The 23,373-nt window shown below is 43.8% G+C and overlaps 1 protein-coding gene across 1 annotated transcript in view; it reads left to right on the top strand.

Annotated features, from left to right (window-relative positions):
* The first annotated feature begins 18,852 nt into the window (after positions 1-18,852).
* Positions 18,853-23,373, top strand: part of LOC117760354 (nuclear factor 1 A-type) — a 51,302-nt gene continuing 46,781 nt past the window's right edge. Inside the window, exon 1 of the mRNA XM_034583310.1 lies at positions 18,853-19,221. Within this exon, the coding sequence (XP_034439201.1) occupies positions 19,126-19,221 (96 nt within the window). The 5' untranslated portion in view covers positions 18,853-19,125. The remainder of the gene's footprint in view (positions 19,222-23,373) is intronic.

Raw genomic sequence — 23,373 nt, 5'->3', positions numbered from 1 at the left:
AATTATCTCATTTAAACACTTATTACCCAGCAGCTGTCAACTTAAAGGAGCAACAGGGGGCTGAGAGAACAAAGACTCTGAGGAACCCCGAGGTCTGACGACACAAAACAGTCTGAGCAGATAAGAAGCACAGAAGAACTGACTGACGCTGGAAACACCAAACATCGGGTTTCTGAGCGTCTGGTGCGGTGAGCTCACACCGAACGTGAAGCCGGGGATACAGAGCCAATGCAAAGAGGGGATTTGAACCGGCTTCCCGTTCGGGCCTGGTCACACGTACGCACAGCAAATATCACAGGTCAAAGTTCAGTTGAACTCCACTGTGATGTGTCCACTTGTCATGCGCACTGTTCACGTCACTCAGCCAATGATGCAATGTGACAGACACCAGATTTACGTCATTTACTTCACTCACTCAAGTTGAAATATTCATATATATATATATATATCACTGTGATGACGGCTTCCTTCAGGGTCGGACAGATCTGTGATTCTCTGAAGTTTCTCTCAACTCGTCTGAAGGGTTCCGTCCTCGTGCCGCTCGGGGACGATTCTGTCACAGAAACAAACTCAAGTGTTTAGAAGAGGACAAACTCGGGCTAATGACGGTAATTAAAAGCACTTATTAATGAGTGTGTTCTCTGGTGACACGGTGAAAAGTCCCCGATGATATTAACAACCATTAATCGACACTAATCAGTCCTGTCGCCTGGCAGGCCCCGTCCCCCCCGTCCCCTGAACAGGCCCCTCTGTCACAGCAGTTAGCATCGGGCGCTAATCAGGGACGGCCTCCGTCCTGTCGTCCCCAGCGAGCAGGTGGAGCAGGAGAAGACTGATGACTCTCACATGCACACGGACCCTGGAGCCACGATCTGGCCTCGCTGCCTTTAACTGCTCAAATATGTCCCATTTGCATCCACTTTTACATTTTGGAAAATATTTGACCCGCAGCTGGAAGACGATGTGTCTCCCACCAACCTGCGGGGCAGAGACAGGATTTTAAAACAAGCTCCCGTGGCTCTGTTCCAGATTCAATTTAAATATTTTAGAGCAGGTCCGCGCCTGCAGCCACGAATTGTTTAATATTAACGCTCGACATATTTTCTGTTTCCTCTCAGACGTGTCACAGTTTGGATTTAATGAAGTCACCATCACGAGAACACGTTCGTCTGAATTACACAATATAACGTGATTATGAAAATATGTTCATGTAAATATTTAAATCATCTGAGGATTCTCATGTTTTAATGAAACATAAAACCTTGTGTTTATGATCAAAATGATTATTTTAATATATTTATTTTACTGGAGCTCTGTCTTAAATTAAAATCTGATGTTTTCTTCACATGTTCCTGAAGTCCAGTCACATTGATGTGGCAGCACATGGACAAGTGGACAGCTGCATCCGTCTGTGACAGTAACACGATCATGTTCAAATACAGGTTGGATCATAAAGTCCGAGCTGGTTTCAGTTCAGTCTTCAGTAGAATCAGTGTCGAGAGGATTCGGTGAACGGTGCAGTCACTTCCTGTGGAGACGAAGAGAGGCTGATGGGTAAATCTCATGTTCATGCGATGGCAGCAGAGGTCGTCCCATCTCACAGCAGCAGAACGTTTCCTGAGAGAAGAGAGGAGTTCGATCCAAAAGGAACAAACCAGAAATAAAAACATACGTATGTGAGGAACTACCTTTAAATGAAAAGGGAAGAACTGCTTCACACTGACGGATTCTTTAGTATTTTTCTCCCCTGACAAACAGTGGGAATGAGTGAAGTCACATGATGTTATTATGGGATGTTACTGTTGGCTGATAGAAGAGCAGAGGATCAGATTTCAGGACTCGGGGCAGAGGTGGAGCAGAGCCAGGCTCTGATGAAGACCACCACCTCCTCACAGCCAGCTCCTGATCGGCCTCCATCTCCACCGCTGTGCCCCCTGACCCGAGGGATCGGGCCAGCGAGGACGGAGCCAGGCGTGCCGAGCCGAGCCAAGCTTTGTTTTCAGTCGGCTGACCCTCGGCCTCGGCTCACTCTGAGCTGCAGCCACCTCCTCATTGTGAGTCTGTGTCGGGCTTTTAACTCTGGAGAGGTGACAGGCTCCTGAGCAGCAGGAGAGCAGAGATAAAGAGGAAGAGCTACAACGGAGCCTGTAGAGGTTGGATCCGTCCCCACCTCTCTGGCAGCGGGGACACGGCTGGAGACGCTCGTCCTCTGAGCTGCACTGTTATTTATCATGGTGCCGTCCTCCTCTGGGCGTTTGGGCGTGAAAAGCTGTTTTGTTGCAGGAGCGGTGGTATCGGGCCCTGCACAGGGGCGGGATAATTCTCTCTCTCTGGGGGGGGGTGCACGGCTGCACTTGTCTGTTAATCTGTCCTCACTGGGAACAGGGGAGGACGACGGTCACGATGCCAAGAGACAGACTTCAGCTCTTCACCACCACACGTCACTGCATGTTCTCTTTCTTTTTTTTATTTTGAAATAAAAGCCCTTTCCCTCATTTTCTTTTTCTCCTTCATTTCACTTCAAGTTTTATTTGTCATTTAACACAGGGTCCACGATGAAGCTGTTGGACAAGAAGAAACACTCCGCTCAGCAGAGCAATAGTTCTACTAAAATAGAAGCAAAGTAGAAAGAGCTTACTGTTTTAAAAAAGTCAAATACAACACAATACAAAAGTAAAACTACATAAATTTAAAAGTTCTCTTTGGAGACAAGAAGCTGTCGAATCACTTTTATCCTGAAGATCTTGAACAACCCTCGTCGTCCCCCTCCCTGTCCACATGCTTCCTGCTCGTTGAACGCAGAGCATTAACAGAAAGCTTCGTCTCTAACTTTGAGCAGAAACTTCAGAGATGATGAAAACGCCAACGTCCTCTCAAGAGACTTGTTGGTGTTTTTTCTTCGTCTAACCAGGAGCGTCCAGTCTTCTGCTCACAGGGTGGATTATATCCTCTGGTCTCAAAACACATCCATGACTGAAGCCCACAGGAAACCGCAGCAGAACAAACCTCCATGTCAGACTTTGATGAAGACAAATATTTGGTCCAATCTAATGTGAGGTTTCCTCCGTCTCTCACATCAATCACAACGTCTTAATGAATCGTAGCTGTTGAAATGAGTTGAGTGTTTCTCCTGAATGTGCCTGTTTGTTGTGAACCAGGAGAAGGAGGCTGGACTCACAGCAGAAGTGACGTGTTGGAGCCTGGAGTCGGACATCTGCTGGGGGGGGGGGGGGGGTCAACATATGTTTCCACTGCGCCGTCTTCCCACAAAGGCCACAATCTGATGTCCCTCATATTAAGAACAACTTGATGCAGCGCGGCAAGAAAATAAAACCACAACTTCCACGGTGTCGATGTTTTGGATGAGTTGGAGGTGCTGAAGGGAGGAGGAGGAGGAGGAGGAGGAGGAGGAGGAGGTGGAGGAGGTGGAGGAGGATGGGGGGAGAAGGATGATGAGGAGGAGGAGGAGGTGGATGAGGAGGATGAGGAGGAGGAGGTGGATGATGAGGAGGAGGATGAGGAGGAGGAGGATGGAGGGGAAGAGGATATGGGGAGAAGGATGATGAGGAGGAGGAGGAGGAGGAGGAGGTGGAGGAGGAGGATGGGGGGAAGAGGATGAGGAGGAGGAGGAGGAGGATGGGGGGGGGGAGGATGGGGGAGAAGGATGATGAGGAGGTTTGGCTCAGTCTTTGAGGTCACTCCCTCGTCCTGACTGCACTGAGGTTATATTTAAACCAGCAGAGAGATTCTCCATCACATCTGTCCAGCTGTGCAAGAATCTACATTCACTGCAACAACAACGTTTTAATGTTTTTCTGATTGTCGACTTCTCCCCCAAAATGTTTCTGGAGAATATTTGGATCTATATGATTCTGCATTTCTACTTTGAATGTACTTCAGAGTTCATAATGTTCCAGTTTTACCATAGAAAGTTATAATGTTCAGTATTTCAGCAGAGGTTCAGTTTTCACAGTTCAAACAGCTGAGCAGCGTAAATAAAGATGGACGACAGGTCAAGAGAAGCCAAATCCTCTTGACTCCAAACGATATCCAAAGCACAAGATGGCAGCGTTGGTATCTGAGATATTCTAGTTGTGTTTTGGTACAATGAGAAGACGTTAGAGACACAAGGGCAGGAAGTGAGGGACACCTTGTTGAAACAATCAACAATCCCTCTTATGAGGTAAAGCTAAATAACACGAGATCCAAGAGCTGGATTCACCTGCAGCAATGTGAAGGTACAGATGTTACAGATCATCCCTGAGGTCAAACAGTAAAATCCTCATCTCTGTGAAGTTCGACATGTTCAGAGGCTGATCTCTCTCCAGTGTTCAGCCGCGGCCTCGTCCACTCTGCCGTTAAAGCAGTTAACCCAGCGATGTGATTCCCGGTGGCAGGAGGCCGCGCACTGAGCCTCGCTGTGGGCCGATCACATTAATTATGCTAAACAGCAGTTCAAGTGAGAGGAGGAGGGGAAACGAGCCGTGCTGCTTCCTGGAGAAATAAACGGACGGGGCTGGTGGCCGTGGCAGATCGCCGCCCGCGGGAAACCGTGACGACGACGGCACGACACGGTCAGAGCTCAGGTCGAGGTTTTTAAAAACAGGGCCGGGGGGGGGGGGAAACAGCAGGAATCCCATCCTGTGGAGAGGAAGAGACGTGTTGTGGCACGTTCCAGCTTGAACAGGGAATAAAGAAGATGGCCGACGTTGGGTTTGTGTTGAATTTACATAGAGAAGCTGCAGAAGGTGAGAGGAGATGGAAATCTGTGGTTTAGGGATATATACTGTATATATATATATACACATATACATATATATACACATATACATATATATATATACACACACAAATATACATATATATATATATATACACATATACATATATATATATATATATAGCACATTTACATTTATGTAAAATATAAAACATACTTTCTGGAGTTTTGCTTTATCTCTAACTGAAGTTATTGAAGGAGATGGTTTTATATATAAATGCTCATCACACAGAATTCACATGGGCTGAATTATTATAGTAAAATAAAGTAAAGTGTAGAAAAAGAAAGAAAGAGATAGAGAGAGGGAGAGAGAGAGAGAGAGAGAGAGAGAGAGAGAGAGAGAGAGAGACAGAGAGACAGAGAGAGAGAGAGAGAGGGAGAGAGAGACAGAGAGACAGAGAGAGAGAGAGAGAGAGAGAGAGAGAGAGAGAGAGAGAGAGACAGAGAGACAGAGAGAGAGAGAGAGAGAGAGAGAGAGAGAGAGAGAGAGAGAGACAGAGAGACAGAGAGAGAGAGAGACAGAGAGAGAGAGAGACAGAGAGACAGAGAGAGAGAGAGAGAGAGAGACAGAGAGAGAGAGAGAGAGAGAGAGAGAGAGAGAGAGACAGAGAGACAGAGAGAGAGAGAGAGAGAGAGAGACAGAGAGAGAGAGAGAGAGAGAGACAGAGAGAGAGAGAGACAGAGAGAGAGAGAGAGAGAGAGAGAGAGAGAGAGAGAGAGAGAGAGAGACAGAGAGACAGAGAGATAGAGAGACAGAGAGAGAGAGAGAGAGAGAGAGAGAGACAGAGAGACAGAGAGATAGAGAGACAGAGAGAGACAGAGAGAGAGAGAGACAGAGAGACAGAGAGAGAGAGAGAGAGAGAGAGAGAGAGAGAGAGAGAGAGAGACAGAGAGACAGAGAGAGAGAGAGAGAGAGAGAGAGAGAGAGATCACCTTCAATCCACACATTGTCCTTTGTGTCCCCGCCCCCCCCCCCCCCCTCCCTCCTGTTGTCCCCCTCTCCCTCATTTTTCCTCCCAGCGTCTCATTTTTCTTTCAGCACTTTATCTGGCTGTCTCTCCTCCTCATGTTGGGATCTCCTAGTGACCATTTTCAATTAATGTCTTCATTCATCAGCAGGGAGCAGGTTCCTTCTGGAAGGAGCAGCTCCTCTAGCAGGAGGCACGGCCTCGTGCTCCTCTAGCAGGAGGCACAGCCCCGTGCTCCTCTAGCAGGAGGCACGGCCTCGTGCTCCTCTAGCATCTAGCATTCCTCCAGACACAAACAACAAACTTTAAATGTCTTCAATGTGTTGGATCTCATTCTGACTGTTGGTTCAGTGCAGTGAGGGAACGGTTCCCTGAAGGAAGTTTCTTCTGGGACCAAAAAGCACTGTATTGGGGGGTGGATACCACAGTGTGATTGACAGCTAGAACCGTCCAATGGGTGCAGGTGGTAGGTGTAGGTGGGCGTGCAGTGTCCTGAAGTTCTCAGTCAGGCTCCACCCAGGTTGATGCTCGTCTGGAACTCAACACAAACTGCTGATGATTCAGTGACCAGTGGGATTCACATCACATGGTCTCTGTCTCTGAGGCTCGTTAACAACAATATTCCAATAATAACCTGATTAAGACCAAAGTCTGAATCCTGTTGTGTGGTTCTGCTGTAGATCATCATCTGGTCTCTGAAGTTAGTCTGAGATCTGAAACCTTCATAAGGATCCGTCATGCAGGTCTTTACAGCGAACACTGTGCTAAACGTTGATTTCAGATTCAACCACAGAAGAAAAGTTCATTAAACACAAAGCTGACCTTTAGGAAGAGTTCATTGATAAAACAAACCTCAGCTGAAGTTTCCCGTCGTGACATTCGGCCGATCGGGTATCAAAGAAGATTGCGGTCAAGATGGACGGGCGGAGGCCGGCGGCTCGAACTCCACCGCCGGCCTCCGCCGACCCAGCTGATGAAAGCGACCCGGCTCGGAACGGCTGCCTGGAGAAGAAGATTTCAAAGGTACGAGGAATAGAAGTGAGCTTTCAGACGGTGCACTCAGGGGACAGCAGGTATTCTGTGAACTTCAGTTCCAGTCTCTAATCTGCTGTCACAACAAAGGAGGCATTATACCGAGGGGGGGATCTTAGATCCAGCTTTCACTCAAACCCCCCCCACATCCCAAAACCACCATGTCACCATGTTATTGGACCTGCTCTTTACAGCTGATTGTGGTAAAAACAAAAGAAAACCACCTGCGTCCATTCTGCTGTTTCACCGGAGGGACGAACGTGTCTGTGGGCTGATAAACAAGACAGTTAATATGAAAGTTGATGAAACTACACAACATTTTATTTATAACGTGAACTTGTTCCTAACAGTCGCTGCAGTTAGCAGAGGAACCTCGGTCCAACAGGAAGAGGACGAGCTGGAGGAGGGAAGTTTGGGGCTGGAGCAGGGTGTGTGTGTGTGTGTGTGTGTGTGTGTGTGTGTGTGTGTGTGTGTGTGTGTGTGTGTGTGTGTGTGTGTGTGTGTGTGTGTGTGTGTGTGTGTGTGTGTGTGTGTGTGGCTGTCACAGGACATGAGGATGACAGGCTTGGCTGCCACTCACCGTCTCTCTTCCTGATCGGCTGTGATGTGCCAAGATGGACATCAGCACAGCCGCGGTGTCTCTGGCTACCCGCCCCGCCTGTCCGCTCGGATGCCAACACAAACTGAACAATATCTAGTTTTAGGGGAAGAGCTGCGGCACTTTTGGCAGCAGCGTCACTTGGCTGCCGCTCCGGTGTCTTCGGGGCCTGTTTGGAGGGAAGTGCGACGCCTCTGTGCACTTTTTCTATCAGGAAAACCGCCGAACAAATCACTCCAAAACTTCAATGTTCTGTGCCAACGTGACCGTCAGCCCTCACCCAGCAGAATGGATGAGGCCTCCTGATAATCCATTAAGACACGGCTAAAGGTCGCAGGGTATAAATAGCCTTCAAGGACACTGCATGGAGTCATCGGAGGGAAATAACGCTGAGGAGGACACGCATGAAACTCCTCATTAATCTGGACGTGAAGGTGTTTGTCTGTTATTAAGCATCTTTGTCAGGTGACCTGTGACATTTGTTCCTCTGGTGGAGATAAACAAGCAGCCGACAGAATCACAGCAACACCTTCTGCCCGTGACCTCATTTATAACAACTTCCAAAATCTGATATCAAGTTCTACGGCTCTGAGGGAAAATATGGGAACAACCGTATATTTCAGAGTATCCGAAGGAAGAGATGACGTCCAACAGACTCGTCACCAAACCTGCAAAACACTGGGATTTTATAAATATACGAGGAACGATAAAAAGTTTAAAAAAGGCCTGAAAATGATTTACATTTCTGTCCACACAGTGAATCACTTAGTTTTTATTGTGTTGTATTGTGTTGTATTGTGTTGTATTGTGTTGTATTGTAGTGATATAATTCAGTCAATTATTCAGACGTATGTGGGTTTGATGTTACATCGTGCGTACGACAGGCAGCTTCAGTGTTGCAATGAGTCATATAAATAATACTATATAAACCATAAACAGATGGTTAGTTGGTTGGTGGAGATTCAACACTTCTGATTGTAAAGTTTGTGACATTGATTTGTATTAATTTACTGTTGGAGTAAATATTTGTATTTGATTTGATTTTAACCATAGTTTGTCCATTTAAATGAGATCTGTTTCTGTCACAGTCCCTTACACACAAAACCTGCTTTTAAAATCTACACTGAGTCGAGTTGAACAAACTGTGAATCCTTGATGTCAGACACAGAGGAGCTGTGTCCTCCTCAGTCCGAGGGGATGAAGATGCTTCAAGTTAGATTTAACAGTGTTTCCTCCGCGTCTCAGCAGCTGACTGAGGATGGATGTTGAAGATCGTGTCTCCTCTCCGTCGAACATCCACCAACACAAAGAAATAAAAACACAACGAGCAGAGAGAATGAGCTGAGCTGCAAAACCACGTCCAAGCTCAGTCTGACCGAACATCTTGGCTCTGAGTGACGGAGAGGCAGATGGTGCTTATGGCCAACGCTCAAAAACCCTACACACACACACACACACACACACACACACACACACACACACACACACACACACACACACACACACACACACACACACACACACACACACACAGCCTCTGGGCTCTGTGGGAGCCTCCTCGTTCTCGATCAATATGTTTGGACGACACACACACGGTGACGGAGGCTGCAGTGGAGCAGCTGCTGTACAGTGGAGGTGTCAGCTCTGGTGTGTGGAGACTCTCCAGTAGAATATATTAACCTCAGTGGTTCACTGGATTCCACGGAGGATCACCAGTGACAGACTGGTCCTCCTCACAGCTCCGACTGTATTCACCAACTCACTGACAGAGGACGACCACTTGTCTTTCACTTCCTGTCTGCAGACATGGAGATGATCCGTGTTAGCAGCAGGACGTGTATGAGACAAACTGGGATTTGTGAATATGGGCCATACAAATGAAATGTGAGTGATTGATTAAGAAAAACAAATACACACCAAATATGTTTTTGTAATTTTTACAATAATGTAATATTTTCTCAGCAGAGCCTGATATATTTAATCTGTTATATCTAACTTGTTATAGGGGAAAAGTTAGTGACAGTAAATAAACATGGACGACATGACTCAATCGCCCCCTGGTGGCTGGCTGCAATACATGTTTATACATCCACCTCCTCCTTGTTAGCAGATGGGACATGGACAAGCTACAAACTCAAATAGATTTCTGTCATTCTAGGTAGTTCTTATCACGCGGTTGCTGTAGTAAACTGTATCGTACAGAAACTCAGGTAAGAACCTTCCAGATGATTTCCAGCTGTCGCCTCCCGATCAATGACTGAATGGATGAATCCATTTTCAAGAAGGTCTTTATTTAATTCCAGTTGCTCTCCAGACTGATTGCCGGGCTCTGGTGCTGCAGCCGTAGGTGCAGCGTCTGCAGCTGCCAGGGGATGTTTTCACCACTGCAGAACAATGAAGTCATTATTACAATGATTTGTTTCCTTTGCTCATTAAAGCAGATGTCTGGATGATCTGTGGTGTGTTTCTAATCATCAGAGCACGAGTCCAGCAGGTCCTGATTACTGTCCTCGGGCTGCGTTCAGGACACCATGGAAAGAGCCGTACGTTGGAGTATTCTGCTCTAAATACAGTTTCGTGCTGCTCTCAGTTAATGGCAGGTAACGCTACGATAGACTAATGATTATAAGAAGTGCAAAAGATTTACTTTTATCAATTCTACTAATAATAAAACGTTATATTCTTGTAAGAATAAGAGAAGGTCTCCTCTGATAAAGAGATAAATCTTTATTTAAGAGATTAACTTTGTGTGATAATGAAGTAACAAGATGCTACGGACTGTAAATAAAGATGGATGACATGTCTTATGTCTCCCACTCCTCCCAGTTATTCAGAAATGAAGCCACACTATCCCAGATACAAACATCTTGCACCGAGGATGAAGTTTCTGAGGCGTCGGGATCGTGGAGTTCAAGGTTCAAAGAGTTTATTGTCATACATACACTCCTGTACAATGACATTCTTTCTTTGCCCACTATGAACACCATGTCTTTTAGAATTAAAAAAATATATATATCCAAGTAAGAAAATACAAAAATATAAATACGTACAATAAAGCGTCAGAGCAATAGAAAGTCGTGGAGCTGCAGGAAGGAGGTCCCGCCCACACGTGCTCAACCTATCACAAGTCAGTCTCAGCTGTCAATCATGACGTATTCAAATCAAACTTATTGATTTGGCTTCACTTCCGACAGCTGTCATGTCATCCATCTTTATTTACAGTCCATGGTCCCAATTCAAAGATTGAGAAAAACCACCGGGCGGCTGTGGCTCAGGGGGTAGAGGGGGTTGTCCACCAATCAGAGGGTCAGCAGTTAGAGCATTGATCATCACTACGAGATGATTCTGCCAGAACCAAACAGACCTCAGACCTCAGACCTCAGACCCAGATCAGAGCCTCAGTGATGGTCCTGACTCCAGCCCCTGACAGGAATCACTTCCTGTCCAGGATCTCAGTCATTGGGCCTATTTACACTTTGCAGTGAGTGCAGCATGTTGACAGCAGCAGACGTGAGGGGGGGGGGGGGGGTGTTCATGTCTCTGTGTGGATCTGCCTCTGCAGCCTCAACCACCTGGAACACAAAGGCATCTGACAGCAATCAGGACGAGGGGAAAATGCATGAAAACAAACACTCTTGTTTGGAGCGCAGCTTCCTGGCTTTTGTCAAATGCTCCGTTTGAGCGAAGCTCTAATGTTCTGCTAGTCCACATGCTCCAGAGCAACACATTTAAAATCAGGGGGAGAAGGAGGAGAGAACTCACAGGAGACGACTCGAACAAGCTCTTTTGGACGGAGTCTGGAGGAGGAGAAGACAAAGGGTCATTTAATATGGCTGATGTGGTGACTGTGGCGGTGGGAGGACAGCTGGCGAGCTACTCGGGGAAATGTCCCTGTTAATGTGTCTTCATATGGACACTTTGGCTTCAGTGAGCTTCAGTGGGACGGCGGATGGTGGGTGGGTGTAGTGCTGGGTGGCAGGGTGCTGCTGCCGCGACGCCCCGGAGGCACCGCCGTGCTCCACAAAGAGGAGGGAGAGGAAAACAGATGTTGACAATCAGGTCTTTTTTCTCTCTGCCTGGTTTGTGAGAGGAAGGAAGTGAAATGCACATATTTGTGTAACTTATTGGATTTTGGGGGTAAATTGGAGAAACGTGTCGTGGCTCTTTGTGCTGACGGGATCCTGATGTTTTCAGCAGCTTCTATTCTAAACTGCACAAACATTTAAAGTTCATTTAAATCTGTCCAAATTAAGATTATTAATATTGGATGTTTGTGTCAGGAAATTCAGTTTTCATTAAAGCTTTTGCCTCAAAGATGAGCCTCGTCTTTAATGGATTTATTTTTTCATTCCTTTTCACCTTTTTATGTATATTTGCAGTTTAAAAAATGCATTTGTATTAACATTGCTGAAATTATTAGTCAAATGGCAAATACATAGAACAATTGTTTTAATTAATGTTTTAAATAATCTTATCTTATATAAAAAGGTTTACCAATTTCTTGTTTTTGCCTCTCAGACTTGAGGATCTTCTATTTTTCTCAATCATAAATCACAGTGAATTGAATTTCTTTGGCTTATAGAAAACAGATATATTCAGTTTCTATTGATAGATCTAAAATAATCTACAGTTAGTAATCGCTAAATAAAATAATCATTAGCTGCAGTCTCATAATTCATTTTTCTTTTTGCTTTGTTGCTGTTCTATATCTTAAAGGTTTTATAATCATAATATCAGAAATGATGCAGACAATATCTAAAAATTTGAATGCAATTACAAAATTATTTCTGTTAATTTTTAAATCTCAGCTTTAAATTATTCTTTCAAAAATCAAAGCTTTATTAACATCGACAGCTTCTCACTCGCTTCTAAAGACAGGTCACAAAAGTCCAGGGATGAATTTAACCTGTGAGGCCAGAATATGGAGCCTCACATTTTACTGTCTGTGCATCGTGTGAGTATTGATCCGTTTTGTTGACTTGATCAGACACAGATATATTTATTTATTTATGAATGTGCATCATATCTACCTTGTGTAGGTTTTGCATTAAGGCCTATTGAAGTTTAGTTTATGTTGTCGTACTGGTGCAAACAGGATCATAAAAACTATCACAAAGTCATTACATTACTTAGATTGTAATATATAATATGGAGCCTTACATATTTTGATATGAATGCAAATATAGAATTTACAGTGTTAAATAAAATGTGTAAATTAGTAATTAATAATTAAGTAATAAGTATAATATTGTAAGTAGTATACTTAATAAATAAGCTGTGGTTTATAGCAAGTCAGCCCACTTACATGCACAGAACTGGTTTTCATTCTCATTCTTTTGATGAATTGGTTTTATGTGTTTAAACAGACGTATTGTGATGGAGTAAACAACAACAACTGAAGAAGTCACATGCACGTGGAACACAAATGATTTAAATCACGCAATCTGCATGAGGAGGACACACAACTGGACAGATGTGGAATCCACCATCACCTCTTACTGGTTGAACAGGAAACACTGGAATAGAAGCTGAGTGGAAACAGTAGAATCAGATCAAATAAAAAACTGCTTTCAGTGAAAAAACACCAAACACAAGCCAGAAACACGACACTGCCTCCTACTGGGAGCAGAAGGAACGACCAGCAGCAGCAGCACTGTGTGGATGCAGTTTATCATTCGATCAGATGAATCGATCTTTACACAACATTACATTCACACTCAAGACTTCATGTTAATACTGAAACTCAGATGAAACACATCTGTATTTCATTCTTTATTAGTTTTATAACTGCGTCAGATATTAACTGTGACTACTGCATCAGTCAGGAACAATGTTTAATTATATAAAACTCTGATAACACAGGTTGTTGTTATATGTTTAATATGTTTCACATTTCAGTGCAGTGTAATTATCCTGATTTAACACCAACAGTTATAATCTGTACACATGTGGTGTTTGTGTCTTATGTCACATTAACACAGAATCAAATTCTCTCACAAAGAATTATTAATAAATACCATGTCTGTGAAAGTATCTGCACAGAGAAACATCTGTAAAACAAAGTGTCTGTGCTCCACCTGCTGAGCAGCTACAGACCCAGAGAGCAGCTGCTGGACACAGAGGAACATGAAGCAGCTTCACAGTGTGTCCCTCAGGAGGTGGAGGAGACCAAACTCTGACACAAAGAGACGGAGCGTCAGATGGCTACTGTGTCTTTAAGAAGGTAGATCAGCTGGAGGGGGGTTAGGAGTGAGGTGGAGCTGGTGGAGCTGGTGGACAGGTGGACAGGTGGACAGGTGGACAGGTGGAGCTGGTGGACAGGTGGACAGGTGGAGCTGGTGGAGGACTGGTGGATGAAGGGTGGATCTGGTGGATAGGTGGAGGACAGGTGGAGCTTGTTAAGGTGGAGTTGGTGGACAGGTGGAAGGCAGGTGGAGGAAGGGTGGAGTTGGTGGAGTTGGTGGAGGACATGTGGAGCTGGTTAAGGTGGAGTTGGTGGACAGGTGGAGGACATGTGGAGCTGGTTAAGGTGGAGTTGGTTAAGGTGGAGCTGGTGGACAAGTGGAGCTGGTGGACAGGTGGAAGACAGGTGGAGGAAGGGTGGAGCTGGTTAAGGTGGAGTTGGTGGACAGGTGGAGCTGGTTAAGGTGGAGTTGGTGGACAAGTGGAGTTGGTGGACAGGTGGAAGACAGGTGGAGGAAGGGTGGAGCTGGTTAAGGTGGAGCTGGTTAAGGTGGAGTTGGTGGACAGGTGGAGGACATGTGGAGCTGGTTAAGGTGGAGTTGGTGGACAGGTGGAGTTGGTGGACAGGTGGAGGACATGTGGAGCTTGTTAAGGTGGAGTTGGTGGACAGGTGGAGGACATGTGGAGCTGGTTAAGGTGGAGTTGGTGGACAGGTGGAGGACAGGTGGAGGAAGGGTGGAGTTGGTGGAGCTGGATCTTCATGGAGCCTCTTCACCTGCTCCTCATCCTCATCAGGGCGGGGAGCTGCTGCTGTTTCCACCATTTGAATCAAACATGTGAGCGACACACATGAAACACACGTGTAGAGTCCATGTGACGTCAGTGTTCTACAAACCAACGGAAACTAACGCAGAAACAAGGCGCTCCTCATTTATTCAGAACTTGTATGAGAATCATCGCGTTTTTAACTTTACTCCACTTTTAAAGTTAGTCACCTCGTGGTTATCAGTACTTGTACTAGTGCAACAGACTAACCAGGTAGTGATGGTGAATTCGGCCTGTTTACTCTTTCTAAATACAAATGATAAAGATGTTTGTTCCATCTCTCCCAGCTGTTGTCACTGACGGTGTCTGAGGAGCTAACTGCCTGTTTTAGCCTCGTAGCGGTTTGTTCAGCAGCTGAAACAGCTCGTTAGCAGCTCGTTAGCAGCTCGTGTGGGAGGTTAAACAGGGTGGAGCTAGTTCAGGTGAGTGGAGAGTGGACTTTTACTTCTGTGAACCGTTTGCAAACGATGGTTAAAGTTAGCTAACACCAGCTAACCGGTTAGCTAACACCAGCTAACCGGTTAGCTAACTCCAGCTAACCGGTTAGCTAACATCAGCTAACCGGTTAGCTAACTGGTTACTTTAACAGCTATAATAGATTAGCTGTGGTTAGTTGATCAGCTCAAACAGTTCAGTTACTAACTTATTCAGTTTAACAGTAACCTCAGACAGTTCTGTATTTATAGATCTGAGAACTAATTCAATTTGACTTAAAATATAAGTTTCCTTCATTTTCCTACTGGGTTGGATGCTAAGTCAAATTAGCTTAGTTAGCTTAGCTGATTTGTAGTGTTGGACAAGTTAATGCAAAGTAGAAATGAATTAGTCTCTAGTTACTTCTTCCAAACGTGAGTCTACTAATTACTGCTCTAGAAAGTTATTAATCACCAGGGAAAGTAAGTTTTGAGTTGGTTTCAAACATCGGCCTCAATTCTCTAAACCTTTCTTACCAATAGCCTTTCTCTTAATGCTGAGTCAGTGACCCAGTGTGAAGGAGACATGTTTACTGGTTGAAGTCAGTGGTTGAAGTCAGTGGTGGCTCAATGAAACACCACGAGTTAAAGAATCCGATCAACTCGTGGAACCAGAAGAGACTCGACTCATGAGATGAACTTTACCTGGAGGAGAGGAAACCTACGACTGCACTAATCATCCAGACCGTCAGGCTGCTTGTTCACCCAACATCTGCCATGCTGCAAAGTCAATTAACTGTACACACTTACACTTCAGTAGTTGTGAGTCCGATACTTCATTTGGAAACTAAATGTAGTTTGTTCCAGTAACTCCCAGCACTGCTCATTGGTCAGTGCTGTTTTATCCATTAGAACACAAGTGGTGAACCATAGATGAAAAAGATCTCCTTCTCCTTCTCCTTCTCCTTCTCCTTCACCTTCACCTTCTCCTTCACCTTCTCCTTCAGCTGCAAACGGACTGAGCGCAGGTTTAAAGGTCAAACAATCAAGTACGTCGTGGTTCAGCAACTTGGTTTCCTCAGTTTCATTTATCACCATTGATGGGGGGGTGGATCAATCCAGTATCAATACATTGATCAGATCTTTGGTTTAGAAAATCAATATAATGAACATTTGATATTTACCATTTAAAAAGTGTTGAAATATCCTACACTTTAAATGATTTGGTTAATGATCAGAATATCTGAACCAGAACTCTTGACACATCGGTCTCCCCGACATGACGGCACATTAGCTGCTTATAGCAATAATCAGTATTGATGTGGATTTTTCAGACTGTAGTTGTTTCTGTATAATTTATTGAGGAAGTTAAGTTTCATCTTGGAAACGTTCAAAGACTCCGATGTTCCTGTATTTTATTTAATTTAAACGTTGAAGTTCAGTTGCGTTGAATTGTCAGGCACTTTTTACGTGAAAACAGACTTCAGTTTATCAAATGTGCCCCCCCCCCCCCCTCCTCACCTCCTGGCCTGGTGTACCTTACCCCCCCCCCCCCCCCCTCCCTTCGGACATCCCGGCCGTCCCCTCTCTATCTCCGGCTGAATCGCATTCCTTGGTTTGGCCGCCACAATGGGAGAACTGTTTGATGGCGGCTCTGCTGTGGTTCAGGTATTCCCCCTCTGATTAGGAACCTGAGCTTCAGAGACCCCCCCCACCTCCCTCTGAACCCTTCATTACCCCCCTCAAACTGCCCCCCCCCCCACTAACTTCAGTACCAACAGACAGTGAAATGATCCTACAGGTTAAAGCACATGTTTGCTGATGTGCGACATGATGGGACGACGCTACGTCTGTTTTTCACACTCTGACCTGGAGAGAAAAAGAGAAAGAACCATCAGACATATTCCAATGTGCTTCTGTTTGGGTTCAGAACCTTCAACCACAAACCTTCTTCTGAACATCAGTGATTCAAGTCTCCAGCGCTGCGTTCACATGCACAGTTCTGTGTCAGGAAAATCCAGCTGTCTGACTTTTAGAATTAAACCAACTTCTTTTAAAAAAACTAAAACCTCAATACAATTAAAATATTTTTTATATATTATATTATTTATTATTACTGTATGTGAAGCAAGTAAATTCTTTTATTTCTAACGTTCTGAAGGTTTTTAAAACAGCATCAAAGTACAAATATACACATAATGTTTACATCAGTAAAAGCTTGTGAAATAATTTAACCTCTTCAACGCGAATGCTGTCACATAAATATTCCATATCCACCGTAGAGTCGGTACTTTGTATGGATATGAACACATATACATATATTCAAATGGAATAATTTAAACTCATTGAGTTTACATGTCATGGAAATTTAAATAATTTTATTTATTTTAATTTTTTCATTCTCAAACTTCTGACACAAACACTGGTATCTTTGTGAATTTTAGAATCTCTAGTAAAATTCAAAAAGCAGAGTTTTGGTGTGAACAGTCTTCTGCAGAGGAGAAATGAGAAGTTTAATAATCAAATCAAAATGTGCTCACATCTTATATTGACAAATTATTCTTGTTTTTATGCTCAGACGTTTATTCATTTTAATTTAATTTTAATTTTCTGTGTTTTATTTTTATCTTTTGATACTTTTACTTTCCACTGAATGACAGACAGGGATTATGACTCATAACTACTCTTATTTTTTAAAATAATTTACTGATGCTTTATGTGTCAGTTACTGGCTTTTTGATCAGAAGCACGTTTGGGTTGATGTAAAAAGTGCAAATGTTTCTCTCTCTTCAATTTAGCTCATGATTTTTCGGCTTCCTCATTAATCTCTTGACTCCGGAGCAAAACAATTTCAAATGAATGATTTTGTCGACCCGAGCCTTTGGTTACATGATCCAGAGCAACATGAAAAACAGGATGTAAAAACAGGAAAAGAAAACATTGTAATCAAATGTAACATAAATCACTAAAAAAGGTGGATCAACTGTGTTTGTTTGTTTAATACTACAACTTTAAAACATTTGTAAATGATTTATCAAGTATTAATACAAGCTTTGTAAAGAATTACCTGACAGATATTTTACAAGTTACTTTGCACATTAAGATTTTACAATAAAATAAATAAAAATCAGTTAGAATTAACTTCACCTCCACTGAATATAATATATAAACAGTGGTCACAAGTTAATTATGTATCTACTTATATTATATTCATATAAATATTAATTAATATAAAATATCTAACAACAAAAAAACCAGACAGGAGCCACCTTACCCAACATACCTCTTTACTTTTACTCGAGATACAATTTATATTCAGCATTTGTAAATACGTAAAACACTGATGTTTCTAACTTGTAAACTGGATCTGATGTTCACTGCTGTCAAGCAGAAATGTGAAGTGTAGAAACTTACTGACGGAGTGCTGTCATGTTGTTCTTTCAGCCGCGCGGCAGCGGTGATGGTGGTCGTCCACTCTTCACGGTGCCAGAGAAGCACCAGCGTGGGTCTGCTCCCTCTCGCCGGGCTCCGACAGGATCCGTCCGTCTGGAGGTATTTATGCCCAAACACAGGAGTTTTCTGCTGAAGGAAAGAGGGATGGAGGGGACGATGATTGGGGGGGATTCAGGGGAGAGAGGGGTGAGACGGGAGGTGGGGGGGGACGAGGAAGGATGGAAACCCAAAACAAAACATAGCATGACAGTCTGTAAGCAGTTCCATGTGTCCAGAGGACTGACCGCCCCGCGGAGCTGCAGCCCTCTGCCCTCTCTCTCTCTCTCTCTCTCTCTCTCGCTCCCTCCCTCTACCTGCGTCCGTCCCGTTAAAGTGGCCGTAAAAAAAACAGGTACAAGTAGTTCTGAGTTAGTTCGGTTCAGTTTAGCCGGAGCAGCCTTCTTCTTCTTCTTCTTCTTCTTCTGGTGATGATGATGATGATGATAACGAAGAATAAGCCCTGATTAAACCCGAGGAGAAAAAAAGGGCGAAGCGACCCGAGGCGCTCGGCGAAGCGGAAAAAAGGCTCATCATTCTGCTCGGCTGTGTGTGCACTGTGTGTGTGTGCGCTGTGTGTGTGTGCGCTGTGTGTGTGTGCGCTGTGTGTGTGTGTGTGCACTGTGTGTGTGTGTGTTTCTCTCTGAGCAGATGACTGCCGCTCACCTTGCCACGGGGTCTGCATGAGATTGGTTCATTGTCAAGGAGCTTTTTTTTTCTTTTTTTTTTTTACCCATGATTCCATATGGTATGGAGCGGGCTACATGTTGCCCAACATGCCAGTGCAAATGTTTTCTCAATTAGGTGTCTTATCTCCACTGAGCGCACTCGCATCAGATGAAGCTTGCTGACAGCGTAATGGCAGGGAAAACCTCGGAAGGCTCCATCAAATGGCAGCTCTGCTACGACATCTCAGCCAGGACCTGGTGGATGGTAAGTTGGCACAACTTGCCCCATTTTCTCTTTTTTTCTTACTTTCTTCTTTCTTCCTTCTTTCACCCAGAAAAGATCAGACCCTTGTCCTGCTTTCTGCTCCTCTTCTTCTTCTTCTTGTGGCTTTTTTAGTTTTATTTGGATTTGTGAGCCACTCGGACAGTGTGTTGTTTTCTTCTCCCCTCTTGTCTCCGCGGTGTCCCGTTAGCGGACGGGTGCCAGCTCAGGTCTGCAGCCGCGGCAGGGGGTTTGTTCCTCTCCTTCTGCTGTCGTGACGCAGAGCCTCCTCTTGTCATCCGCTGCTCTGTCTTTCTCTTGTTCCGTCTGATTAACGGGGAAGTTGCGTGTAAAAGTCCTGCTTTGTTTCTGTGCGCTGCCCGAGAAATACCCAAACTGAATATCGCGCTCGGCTCCTGAGCTCTGACACATCACCGCCGCCGCTGTGGCAATTAAATCGCACCAGGGAACAAACACCCCCACCTCCATCAGACTCACACCCATCTCGGCGGCAGGGTCCCGGGACGAGCCGGGGCTCGGGCCGCAGCACTGGGCCACATTAAGCAGCTTGTCGTGGTCAGCGAGGCCAGCCGACCTTTGGCACGCTACTGGTGCGGTGGCTGTGAGGATGAAGGGGGAGCTGAAGACCGAACTGACAGACGGGGGAGTTTGGTGACTCCGCTGAGAGACAAGGAGGGGGTCGGGGTTTTTTCTTTTTGTTTCTCTCAATAGTCTATTGTGACCGGCTCGTCCAAATGAGGCAGAGAGATGAAAGAGCTCAGCGCTCAGAGTTCATTGGAGGACAGCTCATCATTACTGCCACAGCTAACATTTAACACGGTGTCAGCGGCGTTGGTCGAGCCGGGACGGACGCCGAGTTCAGCCGCTGCAGGTTCTTCTCCTCCAGCCTGAATAAAAAGAGTTGTGTTGCCAAAGAGACAAAGGCGGCTTTATCCTCTGTGTAACAGGACCGTGAACTTTGTGAATTCCTTTTGGTCAAAGCCCCCCCCGTCCCCAAAACACACACACACACACACACACTCACTTTCTCCGTCCAGCCCACCAGCAGCAGGACGGCGGCGTGCAGCCCGTCGATGTTGATGGGAGTCTTTTTACTCTGCCGACCGCTGTGGTCGTCTGCTCAGGGTCTGAGGGGATTTTGTGTGTGTGAGTTGTTTTTGTCCTCTTCTTGGGACCTCTCTCAGTATTTAAACTCACCTTGTGGGGACCAGTCGTCCTCATGGGGTCTTAATGAGGCAAAATGTCCTCTCTGAGGTTGAGGGTTAGAACCGAGCTGTCCACGATGGATGGAAGTCAGTGCAGTGTCATAACAGGGATAGCTGTGCGTTCTTGTGTGTGGAGTTTTGTTCCCGGGTGTGTGTGTGTGTTTGTGTGTTTGTGTGAGTGCAGGCGGGGGTCTGGATGTGACCCGGGCTGCCTCGGCCACAGCCGAATTTTATTTTGAAAGAGATCAGTCTGTTAAGGGACTTTATTCTTTAAAGTGGCTTTTTATGAAAGAGATGTTGTGGTTCAATATTTGATGGTAAATCATCGTAGTTTTCTTTTTTCTGATAAAATCTGAGGTTAATGGGAGAAAGCTTAAATTCACTGTCATGATTTTTAAAAATTAATTTTGACTTTTATTTGTGATGTTGCACTCAGTAACTTTTCCCTGTGAATCGTTGACTCTAATAGACGTAAATCTTCACACATTATGGATTCCAATTTAAATTTCCTGATTACAGATAATGAAACTTTAAAAAATGTGAATTCAAGAATATCCCCATGTCAGTTTATAACGTCTGAACTGACTGGTTGTATTATTTCTGTCATCTTTTTAAAGTTTGATGTTTAATTAAAATCGTCCTACTGAAGATACATCTCCAGTTTTGTACCTCTGCTGCAAAAAATCATCCAATACTGAAAATAAAATTAGATTAAAGAACATATTTTACACTAAAATCCAAATCTTTTGGATCAAATATAAAAGTCTTAGTTTTCTTTTCTTTTAACATTAATTTCTTGATTTTCTTCAGGCTTTATTTTTAAGTATTAATATGAAGCAAGTACCAACAGGGCTCTAAACAGTAAAATTCTTGCTCTCAGGCTTTGTCAAACAAATTAAAATCAATCAGTATCCGTCATATATTAGCACTTTTTAATTAGGCTGACTTTTGTCTCATTAGTTTTGTATTTTCTAATGAATTGTCACTGATGCTTGTCTCTCAAACGATCATAACAGGATAATTAGTCGCACTCTCGTCCGTCCGGGCGTCAGCGACTGAAGCGGCAGAAAAAGGTTAAACCGTCCGAAAGCAGAAAGAGGCTTATCTGCTTAGAAACACAACAGCTGTGATAATTCCAGATGACTCCGTCGGGTCCTTTTAGGGAAACAGATCAGGTTTTTGATTTAGTGTTTTCATTTAGGACTTTTAATCTCATACATTTATATGTTTTAATTCTTCACACGGCAAAAAACTGCTGTTTGTTGATTCAATGTATTCATTTTATATTATTGGTCTAAAACTGAAACTCCAATTAAGCTTCATATATGTTCAAAGCCATTCAAAATGATGTTGTATTTTTCATGTTTGAAATATCATTAAAAAAAATTCAAGTGCCTTTCTGTAGTTCATTCGGTTTTTGAATTTCCAAACTATTTCTGGCTATTATTTTTCAAATGAGAAAATATCTCCTGAAATTGACTAAAGAAATCCAAAATTTGCATTTCCAAATGTATTAATATATTAATACATACATGAAACCAAAGATAATTTTTTTTCCCATTCCATCTGAGAATAAAATTCTTTTATTTCGCTTTCTTCGTCCGTCATCATCCGTCCGTTCTGTTTACATTCACACATCTACACATTTACATTTGATCCTTCGATGTTTCCCCACCTCTCTGCTTCGCTGCACCTCCAGTACAATTATATTAAAATTAAAACACACTGTAATCACACTTGAACCGCTGCCAGGTCGTATATATTGTGCTGGAATATTCAGGCCTCCTGCAAATGACTGTGAAACTGATGTGCACACTCGTGTGCAGCAGAACTCCAGTGTGATTATGTCTTATTAATATTTACACTAGATTCAGTGTGTGAGATTACAGAACGTCACATGACATAAGGGCAGTGAACAACAACTAAAGGTAAAATTATTTTTTATTAATTAAGATAAATGAAATATAAACAGGTTTAAATGGTCTTGTAAAGCACTAGAGCTTCTTCGTCCTCTGAACCCAACAGAGGAGTCTGATTCAAGTCTGTCCGAGGAGAAAACATTCACGAGAAGCAACTGATCTGAGAGCAGAGGGTTCTCATAAGACACACAACCGTGTGTGTGTGTGTGTGTGTGTCTTTTTGTGGTTGTGAAGACAAAGTCATGTTCAAAACCATTGTTGTACATTTCAGTTGGTCCTCGCAAATTCAAACAGCTTTTTGAGGATTTGATTTTAGGGAAAGGTCTAAGAAGTGTCCTCACAGCTATAGGAAGACAAATGTGTGTGTGTGTGTGTGCGCGCGTGCAGGGGGGGTGGGGGGGGGTTGTGGTTTGCTCACTGATAATGGATTATGGGGCCGTCACTTGTAGTCCCATAGAAATCCTGTTAACCCCTGTGGTGGATGAATACGAGCTATGTGTACACACACACACACACACACACACACACACACACACACACACACACACACACACACACACACACACACACACACACACACACACACAGTGAATTAACTTGCTCTTTATTCAGAAGTCAGATTCCTTCTCATCTCAAATGTATTTTTACTTTCTGCTCATGACCTTATTCAAGTCTCTGAATACACAGCAAATATTTATTATATATTTTCATTCACATTTCTACTTTCTGTTGTATTTTATATCCCTGACAAACTCAGGCTTCATAAAATACAGGAGCTTTTCTATTTAAAATATTTGTCTCTATATGACAACAGCTAACACTATCTTTTTTATATTTCTATAATTATACAAAAAGTCCCCAATAATTTCCCGGAATTCAGTTTAACGTCTTCAAATGTTTAGTTTGACTGTGAAAACCATGAAATCCTCACGTTGTCATTTGGCAAATATATGATTTTATGATTCAGAGTTTGGCAAATTTTTGCTGCTGCTCAGATCAAATTCAGGAGA

This window comes from Hippoglossus hippoglossus, chromosome 4 (genome assembly GCF_009819705.1).
Source record: "Hippoglossus hippoglossus isolate fHipHip1 chromosome 4, fHipHip1.pri, whole genome shotgun sequence".
NCBI lineage: Eukaryota > Metazoa > Chordata > Actinopteri > Pleuronectiformes > Pleuronectidae > Hippoglossus > Hippoglossus hippoglossus.
This window is presented reverse-complemented; position numbering and strand designations above follow the sequence as displayed.